The sequence below is a fragment of the Canis lupus genome, chromosome X (genome assembly GCF_003254725.2).
Source record: "Canis lupus dingo isolate Sandy chromosome X, ASM325472v2, whole genome shotgun sequence".
Taxonomy (NCBI): Eukaryota; Metazoa; Chordata; class Mammalia; order Carnivora; family Canidae; genus Canis; species Canis lupus.
In genome coordinates this window covers 92,391,525-92,402,331 of record NC_064281.1, presented here as the reverse complement: position 1 = coordinate 92,402,331, position 10,807 = coordinate 92,391,525, and the positions used below count along the sequence as shown (strand labels likewise).

General features: G+C 47.0%; 1 protein-coding gene across 1 annotated transcript; it reads left to right on the top strand.

The window, feature by feature from the left end:
• The first annotated feature begins 5,930 nt into the window (after positions 1-5,930).
• On the top strand, positions 5,931-7,644 carry LOC112649242 (rhox homeobox family member 1-like). Its single transcript, XM_025431411.3, has 3 exons — positions 5,931-6,178; positions 6,363-6,708; positions 7,314-7,644. The coding sequence occupies exons 1-3, from the start codon at positions 6,097-6,099 to the stop codon at positions 7,390-7,392; spliced, it is 507 nt and encodes a 168-aa protein (XP_025287196.1). The 5' UTR covers positions 5,931-6,096; the 3' UTR covers positions 7,393-7,644.
• The last annotated feature ends 3,163 nt before the right edge of the window (positions 7,645-10,807 follow it).

Here is a 10,807-nt window from a genome sequence, read left to right as displayed (position 1 = left end):
TTAACTCATTTTAATTTTTTTTAAGTTTCTTTTTTTTTTTAATTTTTTTTTTTTAAGTTTCTTTTTTTAGTAATCTCTACACCCAATGTGGGGCTCCAACTCACAACCCTGAGATCAAGTCTCATGCTCTGCTGACTGTGCCAGATAGGTGCCCCCAATTAACTCATTTTTAGAATGAAGAATAAGACTTTAGACATGAGGGGCATCCGACTGGCTCAGTCAGTGGAGCATCCGACTCTTGATCCCAGGGTCTTGAGTTCAAGCCCCACACATTGGTTGTGGAACCTTTTTTTTTTTTAAATGAATTGGGACATGAAATTATTATAGTTTTTATTTTTTCTTATTTATGAGACAGAGAGAGAGAGAGAGAGAGGCAGAGACACAAGCAGGCTCCATGCACCGGGAGCCCGACGTGGGACTCGATCCCGGGTCTCCAGGATTGCGCCCTGGGCCAAAGGCAGGCGCTAAACCGCTGCGCCACCCAGGGATCCCTAGTGTAGTTTTTAAACATGAAATGAGGAGCACCTGGATGGGTCAGTCAGTTGAGAGTCTGCCTTTGGCTTAGGTCATGATCCCGGAGTCCTGGAATTGAGCCCTGCATCGGGTTCCCTGCTCAGTGGGAAGTCTGCTTCTCCCTCTCCCCCTGCTCCTGCTCTCTCTCTCTCTCTCTCTCAAATAAATAATTTAAAAAAAAACATGAAATGATTGTGGTTTTGACCGATTATTCTAGTTATCATGAGTTATCTATTGTTAACTAATAATCTAGGTCCCCCTACATATCTGTGGTACTAACTCATTATTCCAAAAGAAAATAAGAATTTAGATTTGAAAAGAATGTCTTTTTTAGCTTCCTGACATTGAGTACTACTAGCAATTTCTAGATATCTCCTGTAAACTAGTTACCTATGAACCACTATTCATCTCAGATTTGAGTTCTTTCAACATGAAACATAAGGTTAGAAAAATAAGAAATATAGAGTAAGAAGGAAATATTTTCCAATTCAAGACTTCAACTCCTTATACTAATATTTAGGTAATTAGTTACCTAAGTACCATTATGCATCTTCATTATTAACTCATTAATCCATCACGAGAAAAAAATATTTTTTAAAGGTTTTATTTATTTATTCATGAGAGACACAGAAACACAGGCAGAGGGAGCAGCAGGCTTCTCTCAGGGAACCTGATGTGGGACTCGATCCCGGATCCTGGGATCACACCCAGAGCTGAAGGCAGCCACTCAACTGCTGAGCCACCCAGGCATCCCAGAAAAAAGGAATTTTAAAGTCCGGAAGAATCTACATTTAAGCTCCTAACTTCAACTACTTGTTTGAGATATCTCTACCTATCTCTAAGAAACTAGACATCTAGTACCAGTATCCATAGTACAGAATCATTATTCCAACAAGAATTAAGACTAATAGGGGCACCTGGGTGGCTCAGTTGGTTAAGCATCTGATTTTGGCTCAGGCAATGATCTTGGGGTCCTGGGATTGAGCCCTGTGTTGGGCTCCACACTCAGTGGGGAGTCTGCTTGTCCCTCTCCTTCTGCCCCTCTTCCTCCTTGTGCTCTTTCTCTCTCAAATAAATAAAAACCCCCAGGGATCATGACCTAAGCTAAAGGCAGACACTTAACTGACTGAGCCACCCAGGCTCCCCATAAATAAATAACATCTTTTTAAAAGATGTTATTTATTTATTTATTCATGAGAGACACAGAGAAAGAGAGAAAGGGAGAGGGAGAAGCAGGCTCCATGCAGGAAAGCCTGATGTGGTACTCCACCCAAGGACCCTGAGCTGAAGGCAGATGCTTAACTGCTGAGGCACCCAGGCATCCCAATAAATAAAATCTTTTTAAAAAAAAGGAGTTGTATGCTCTACTGAATGAATGATTTTTAAATCTCATAGCTTCAAATATCTATTTTTCTGGTTATTTCATGCTAACTCTACTTACTATGGACCTAGATACCACTTAATGTCTACATTACAAATTCATTATTTGAACAATAAATAAGAACTTGGATTTGTGAAAGATGAGCTTTTCAGCTTCTGGTCTTCTCTGTTTTTGTTTTGTTTTAGTTATCTCCAGTTGTTTTTGGTTCAGTAGTTACCTAGATACCTTTAGTTATAGAGAACTAATTTATTATGCTAACAAGATATAAAAGTTAGTTCTGGGGTGCCTGGGTAGCATAGCTTTAAGCATCTGACTCTTGATTTTGGCTCAGATTATGATCTCAGGGTTGTGACATCGAGTCCCATATCCTGTCTTGTCCAGTGAGCCCCACACTCAGTGGGGAGTCTGCTTGAGATTCTCTCCCTCTCCCTCTGCCCCTTCCCCTACTGCTTGCATGTTCTCTCTCTCTCTCTCTCTCTCTCTCAAATAAATAAATCTTTTTTTAAAAAGTGACTTCTGAGAAGAATGTGTTCTCCAGTCTCTGGCTTCACCAACAGATCTCTAGTTATCTCCAACTAGCTCGTTTCCTGGGTATCAACAATAAACAAGAATGTAGTATTGAGAAGGGTTATCTAGCTTCCTGAATTCAACCACTTTTCTTGGGCATCGTGGTTTCAACTTATTCTGGATATCATCATTTAACCCTCGGTTACGAATGACTGAGGTACCACTAGACATCCATGGTACCAATTCATTAGTTTAACAAATAAAGAGAATTTTGAGTTGAAAGATGATCGTATCTCTATCTCCCATTAACTACAAAAGTACAATAATAGCAAATGTTACCGAGCACATCCTCTGTGTGAGGGATGGTACTTGGAGGCTAGGACATTTCCCAAGTGAGTGACTTTAAGCAGGTTATTTAATATCTCTGTGACCCAGTAACATCACCTGTAAAGTGAAGATAATAGCATCTCTAAGTCTATCGGTTAAGGGAATTAAATGTGTTAATGCAAATCAATCACTTAGAACATTACCTGGAACACAGTCAGAACCAGCTAAGTGTGCGTTTCTGTTAGCTCACATAGTCCTCACAGCAACCCCACAAGGTAGGTACTATAATTATTCAATTTTACAGAGGAGGAAACTGAGGCGTAAGAAGAAAAAGCAACTCATCAGATTAGCTAGCTAGCAACAGAAAAGCAAAGCTGGTATACAGATGCCAGGAGTCTGACTCCAAGGGTCTCTGCCCTCATAAATTTGGTACAGCAAACCCACAATTCCTGCCTATTTTTACTTAGATGAGGCTCAATCAGGTATGTAAGATTTTAAGGAAGTGAATCAACTCAACTGAAACTTTTAAGTAAATACTACGTTGCCTGATGTCTTGACAGGCAATGCTCACCAAAGGGGTACAGAAATGACTGGTTCAGAAAGCATTGGAGTAAATCATGGAAATCTCAAATGTGAGAGCATACCACCCGAACTGTAATGGATGTTCTAGCAAGCTAATGCACACCAGGATCCTAACCGCTATAGCTCTCTCATGCTATAATTGATCCCAAGCCCAAACTGATCACAGGCTACCTAGCCAGGCGAGGAGGAGGTCTGCAGAACCCAGCAAGAGCCAGCCTGAGGAGGCTTGATTAGTTAGGGAGCGGTTGTGGGAATGAAATCGCTTGACAGATTTTTCACAGTGAATTCAACCACTTGCTATTGCCAAGTAACTGGTTTTCTACTCACGCTGTGGGAACAAGAGGCACTGAGAAAGTATCCCGATTTGTCATGCACAGTAGGTGATAATTATTATTAATTATAATAATGTGAGGTGAATAGGCCCCCCCCATACTTTTAGGGGCCTATGAAAATGGTTTCATTTATTTTATTAAATGGGTCTGATGGGCAGCCCTGGTGGCTCAGCGGTTTAGCACCGTCTTCAGCCCAGGGCCTGATCCTGGAGTTCCGGGATCAAGTCCCACATTGGGCTCCCTGTGTGGAGCCTGCTTCTCCCTCTGCCTGTGTCTCTGTCTTCTCTCTGTGTCTCTCATGAACGAATAAATAAAATCTTTTTTAAAAATGGGTCTGATGACAATGGTGCTTGAGAAAGTAAAAGTAGGATAAGTCATGTGCATTGTCAAACGTGGGGCCCATTATTAGAAGCTATTCTCCATACTCAGGATACTAACACATTCCCACCTGCAAAACATCCTTTGTGGTGGGCGGGAGGGGCATGGGGGTAATCTAAATTGAATTTATTAATAGATGCTTAATTCTAGAGACCAGAGCTCTGATTGCTGGGGCTTGATGAAAGTAAAAAGAAAGCATAGGGACACAATTAAAAACATGACTTTTTTTAATCATTCATGAAATTCTATGAATTCATTACTCATCCTTGAGAAATGGGTAAAATTGAAAACCATCAAAATAATTTGACTTCTTAAAAATTGGATTGTATGAGTGGAAGGTGTTTATGAGAAGTTGATGGCTCTGGATCTTGTCATCCAAGAGGACAGCACTGAATAGTTAATATGTTCCTTGAGGGAATCAGATGCTGACGTCTTTCTGATACCCGATCACTGCGTGATTGCTGATCTTTCACCGGCATCAGAGTATAAGTTAGCTTTCCTTTGCACCACGTCCAGCAAGTTATTGGGCACTGGCTATATACATATATATTTTTTCTAACTGTAGCCAGAGGGAAGAGGGGCGAGCATGGGCTGTCATTAAGCGGTATTCAACACTATGTAAAACATTTTTTGAAGGTAGAAATAGAGCCCTCAGTCTGCCCACAATCTTTTTTATTTGACATTTGTCAGCTCAGCAAGAGCTCTGGAAGATAGTTCTAGACAAAGGGAGATGGAGGAAGAGGAGGACGGCGGGGGAGGTGAATAAAAAAGTGGAAACTAACCCAAGTCCCCAGCACCCACCCAGCACAAAAACATGTGCGCTTTTGCAGAGGACCTGCAGCCAGAGGCGGGGTAGTGGAGTTTAGCATACAGAGGTTGTAAGCCCCATGGTCGCATCCTTGACCAAAGGAAGGGCCTGTGCTGCGTAAGCATTCTTGGATGCGCAAAACGGTGGGCAGGGTTCTACACTTGTACCATTGATGTGAGTTCCTTACTACATGTAAGTATTTGTTCCTTTCACAAGGGAGGGGTTGGGTTTCTTTTTTTTTTTTAAGACTTTATTTATTCATAAGAGACACAGAGAAAAAGGCAGAGACATAGGCAGAGGGAGAAGCAGGCTCCACGCAGGGAGCCCGATGTGGGCCTGGATCCCGGGACTCGAGGATCACGGCCCGGGCCGAAGGCAGCACTAAACCGCTGAGCCACCCAGGCGTCCTAGGGGTTGGGTTTCCTACACCGTGCATCTGAGCACCCACTAATGCTCTGCAAACTCAGCCTCAAGCTCTCGCTCCTGAGCGCACCAGGGAGCTTGGTGGGCTCCGCTTTCAGCTCATTATCGCAAAGACCGGAAGCAAGCAGCCCCCACGTTAATCGCTTCGTCCGACTCACGGGGTTCGCGGACTCTGGGTGCGAACGGACCCCCACCCGGAGTCCCACCTATTAGTTGTCCACCGGCCGGAAGGGAAGAGTCGTGCTCGGAGCCCACACGGCGAGCGGCACTACCGTCGCTTGGCTGCCGGGGGCCCCGCGCCTTGTCCAGCCCTACCTCTCAGTCCCTCGCCCTGGAGGAGCTCGGGGCGACAGCCCTGCACCGACCTGCGTCCCGCGAGGCCGAGCGCGGAGCCATTTTCCCCGGCGTCTCCCAGGGCCCGGGGGCGTGGTGGGAAGTTCCGTTCTCCCGCTTCCCCGCCCGCGCCCGCGCCCGCGGCGGGCTCGCACCACGCCCCAAAGCCCCTTCCCCCGGCGGCGCCCCGCGGGAATCTGGAGCCGCCCGCTGAGCGGCCAGTTAGGACACCCGGCCCGCGCGCGCCCCCTGCCGGCAGCGCCCTGCAGCCGCCGCCCGCCCCGCCCCGCCACGCCCACACCGTGGCCACGCCCCGGCCGCGTGCTCGCCCGCCAAGCCCCGCCCACCGCACGCCGCGCTGTTGGAGGGTCTCTGGCATCTAAGCCGGAGCGTGCGGACGTTGAAAGTGAGGCAGACGCCCCGTAAGCCGGTCGCCGCGCGGAAAGAGGCCGGGACTCGTCGGTCGCCGCGGGCTTGTGGAGGCCCACGGCGGCGTCGACAGCGCTCTGGACATGGAGCCTCCGCCCGCGAGCAGCCAAGACGACGCCGCTTACCGCGGCCCAGGCGTCGAGGAGCTCCGAGGAGAACGGCCTGGTGAGTGCCCCCGAACCGGGACGTCGGTTTGGCGAAGTCTAGGAGACGTCCTTTCCTTGCGGGTGGCCAGGGGGCGTGACGCCGCAGCTGCGCGGCCGAAGTCGCGGCTCTCGGGTCGCCGTCGTCGGAGGCACCCTGGGCTCCAGTGCCCAGATCCCTCTCAATCTCTCTTTTTTTTTTCCAGATACGAAGCCTGTGGTGATCTCAGTAACCACAGGAGACGTCGAGAAGGATCTCGAGTCCGAGCCTGAGCTGGGGGCAGAGGCAGCCGCAGAAGAAAGCCACGGTGGCGCGGGAGCTCCCGGCCCCGTGGACGACGAAAACCAGAGGGGGGGCGGCGGCGACGGCGGCGGCGACGAGGAGGAGGAGGAGGAGCCCCCGCAGCAGCAGGACGAGGCCTCCGCAGCCGCCGAGGGGCCGCAGCCCCAGGACCCGCAGCAGCGCCTCCTCCGCGGCTTGTTCACCCGGTTGGAGCTGAAGGAGCTGGAGAGCGTTTTCCAACGCGCTCAATACCCTGACGTGTTCGCGCGGTGAGCCGCTCGCTCCGCAGGCGCCCCGCTCTCTAGGACGCTCGGCTCGGCCGGCCGGGGCGCTGCTGGCTCTCTCCCAGGTCTCCCTTCCCTCCAGAGCCAGAGCTACCTAGGGGGCTCGGACTGCGTCCAGGGGGGGGCGATGCCTAGTGGGCAGCAAGGGAAATCTTTTCATGCAGTATAGAAATGAGTCGTCAGGAAACTCGGGCCACGCCCCTGTTTTTGTAAATAATATTCTGTTGGAGCAGATTGCGACCAGGATTAGGAGTGACAGCAGGTTAAGAGGCACGGTTGTGTGAGTGCAGGGGGTGGATCTTGCCTTTATTTAAAATTTTGATAACTTGGTCGTCCTGGAATTTATTGTGCATTAGTCTTTTAAATACATTGTAATTTTTAATTTTGAGTTCTGAGTTTTTCAAGGTACCCTTAAATTTTGCACACAAAGAAAAATTGTCCCTAAAGCAAGCCCGGACTTGGGTGTTTCAGAAACGTGTGCTGGGGAATGGTGGAAAATATGAATTTAAAAACAAGCACAAAATGTACATTGTATATCTCATTTCATCCACAACTTCAGATACTAAATATTTGCAATTTTCTTCCCTCAGAAAGGATCTTACAATATGCGTGGATGTGTCAGAGACCAGTAAACCTGAAAAAAGCAATTTGCCTGGGGAGCAATCGTAAAACCTGCTTCACGTCTGATGCTTCTGTTCTACACATTCCCAACTTGTTTTGGTTGTCTTTTCCATGTTTGGAAAATAAGTTTTGAAGTTTAGGGCTTTGGTGAGTGGAAAATGGGATAAGTAAACCCTACTTTATGGAAATTGCCCATTACCAGGATTTTGATTTCTTGAAGGAAAACGATAAAAGAGAACCTGCTTCTCCTATTTCCTGTGCAAAATTAAATACAAATAAAGTTTTACTCTTTATGACATATTTAAGGAGTATTTCTGTGTGGAGTCATGTTGGGGCTGGGTCAAATCTGGGAAGTATGCACGTTAGGGAAGACCTAGGTTATGAGAGGATTTGAGAGGGCTCAAGCAGGGGGCGGGGCAGAGGGAGAGGGAAATGGAGAAGCAGACTCCCCACTGAATTCAGAGCCTGATATGGGGCTTGGCCCCAGGATGCTGAGATCATGACAAGAGCTGAAGTCAGATGCTTAACCGACTGAGCCAACCAGGCACCCCTGTATTGTTACTTTAAATATTTAAAACTAGACACAAGTTCTTAGCTAAATACACAAAATAGTAGATTTATAAATATTCAGGCCTTGGGGTAAGGGAATTACTCATAGAGAACATACTATATGAATAATATCTGTTTAGTTACACTGAGACTGATGCAGGGAGATAGCTTTTATTTCTTATTTTTTTTAAGACTTTATTTGGGAGAGCATCTGAGGGGGGAAAAGGACAGAGGGAGAGAGAGAGAATCATAAGCAGACTCCCTGTTCAGAGCCCAAAACAGGGCTCCATCTCACAACCCTGAGATCATGACCTGACTGGAAACCAAGAGTCAACTAAGCATCAGACTCTTTTTTTTTTAATTTTAATTATTTGAGAGGGGGAGAGGGGATTAAAGGGAACATGAGCACGGGGAGGAGGAGCCTGAGGATTGGATATCCCAGGCCCCTGGGATCATGTCCTGAGCTGAAGGCAGACATTAAACCCACTGAGCCACCCAGGGGCTCCATAGGGAGATAGCTTTTTTTTTTAGTTTAATTTAATTTAATTAATTTATTATTTTTTAAATTTTATTTATTCATGAGAGACACACAGAGAGGCAGAGACACAGGCAGAGGGATAAGCAGGCTCCATTCAGGGAGCCTGACGTGGGACTGGATACCAGGTCTCCAGAATCAGGCGGTGGGCTGAAGGTGGCGTTAAACCGCTGAGCCACTCAGGCTTCCCCTTAAAATGTTTTACTAATAAAAAATAGCTTCTCCTGATGGAGTTTGATATCTCAATGGTATAAAGAGCCATATGTTGTGGGGTGTTTTTTCTTTTTTTAAAAGGAATTTATTTATTAGAGCATGTGCATGCTTGCATGAGGGGGTGAGGGCAGAGGGAGAAGCAGGCTCCCTGCTCAGGAATGTGGGGATCCATCTCAGGACCTGAGCTGAAGGCAGATGCTTAACTGACTGAGCCACCCAGGTGCCCCTGTGGAGTTTTTTGTTTGTTTGTTTATCTTTTCAGTAATTTCTACACCCAATGTAGGGCTCTAACTCATGATCCCCGACCCCGAAGAAGTCGAGTTACATGCTCTTCTGACTGAGCCAGGCAGGCACCCCAGGGTTTTTTTATTATGAAATTAATTGCTTAATATACTAAACCAGTCTCTTTTTTCCCCCTCTGATTGAAGGGTTGGTTTAAGAATAGGAGGGTCAAGGGATCCCTGGGTGGCGCAGCGGTTTGGCACCTGCCTTTGACCCAGGGCGCGATCCTGAGGACCCGGGATCGAATCCCACGTAGGGCTCCCGGTGTATGGAGCCTGCTTCTTCCTCTGCCTGTGTCTCTGCCTCTCTCTCTCTCTCTCTCTCTCTCTCTCTCTCTCTCTCTATCATAAATAAATAAATAATTAATTTAAAAAAAAAGAAAGAATAGGAGGGTCAAGTGGAGGAGATGTCAGAGGGTATTAGTATATACAAATATAGCCCCCATCACCCTGGGCCACCTTGTGAGCATAATCTTGGATGGACTCTATAATGCCATCCTTGTTCTGGAGCCCAGTTGGAAATGGGTTTTTCTGGAGCCACTGTCACCTGGGCAGCCTACGCTGTCTGTTCTTCTGCCCTGGCTTCCCTTTGGCCTGGCCTCATTTGGCCTGGAATGGGTCCTCAGCAGCAGGAGCCATTTGGTAGTCCCTCTTTACTACGGTATGGTCTCCACGACAGTTTTTCCGAAGAATTTTTCTGCCAGATTCCATTTGTACATAGCACAGCATCAAGAGCACTTCAAATGCCTGTTAAATGAGTGAATAAATGAACAAAGTCAGTCCCCTGTTGGTTTTTTAAAAAGATTTATTTATTTGAGAGAGAGAGAGAGAGAGAGCGAGCGCAATCTGGAGGGGGAGAAGGAAAGGGAGAGAGAGAATCCCAGGCAGGCTCCACACTGGGCATAGAGCCCAGCACAGGGCTTGATCTCATGATCCTGAGATCATGAACTGAGCCAAAACCAAGATTAGACGCTTAACCAACAGAGCCACCCAGGCCCCCCTGTTTTTGAGTAGGGCACATTTTTGTATGTTTTCAGTAAAGAGGTAGATTCTCAGAATATTTGTTTCTGTGCCTCAAATGGGTTTAATAGCATATGGATGGGAATTTCTTTTTTCTTTTTTAAAAATTTTATTTATTTGAGAGAGAGAGAAAGCATGGGGGGAGGCAAAGCATGTGGGGCTCCATCCCAGGACCTTGGGATCATGACCTGAGCTGAAGGCAGATGCTTAACTGATTGAGCCACCCAGGCACCCCTTGATGGGAATTTCTAAGGGTATACCATTCAGACAGAATGGCAAAGAAGCTTCCTTTTTTTAAAGATTTTATTTTTATTTGTTCATGAGAGACACAAAGAGGCAGAGACACACGTAGAGGGAGAAGCAGGCTCTATGCAGGAGCCCAATGTGGGACTCGATCCCAGAACTCTGGGATCACATCCTGAACCGAAGGCAGACGTCCAACTGCTGAGCCACCCAGGTGTCCCTCGATTACTAGTTAATCTAGTTTTAATTTTTCTAGGCTTTATTCCATGCAAATTTGTGCAGCTTTTCAACATTAGATCGAAGTCTTAACTATTAGGGGAAAAAATCGGACCTGTCATCAACTGTATTGGCACACTGTACAAGAACAAAGTCCAGGGCAGCCCCGGTGGCCCAGCGGTTTAAGCGCTGCCTTGGGCCCGGGGTGCGATCCTGGAGTCCTGGGATCGAGTCCCACGTCAGGCTCCCTGCATTGAGCCTGCTTCTCCCTCTGCCTGTGTCTCTGCCTCTCTCTCTCTGTGTGTGACTATCATAAAAAAAAAAAAGAACAAAATCCACTTTGCGCATTGGTCCTCAAAATAGTACTGAAACATTAGGTACTGTGTGCTAATTACAGAATCAAACT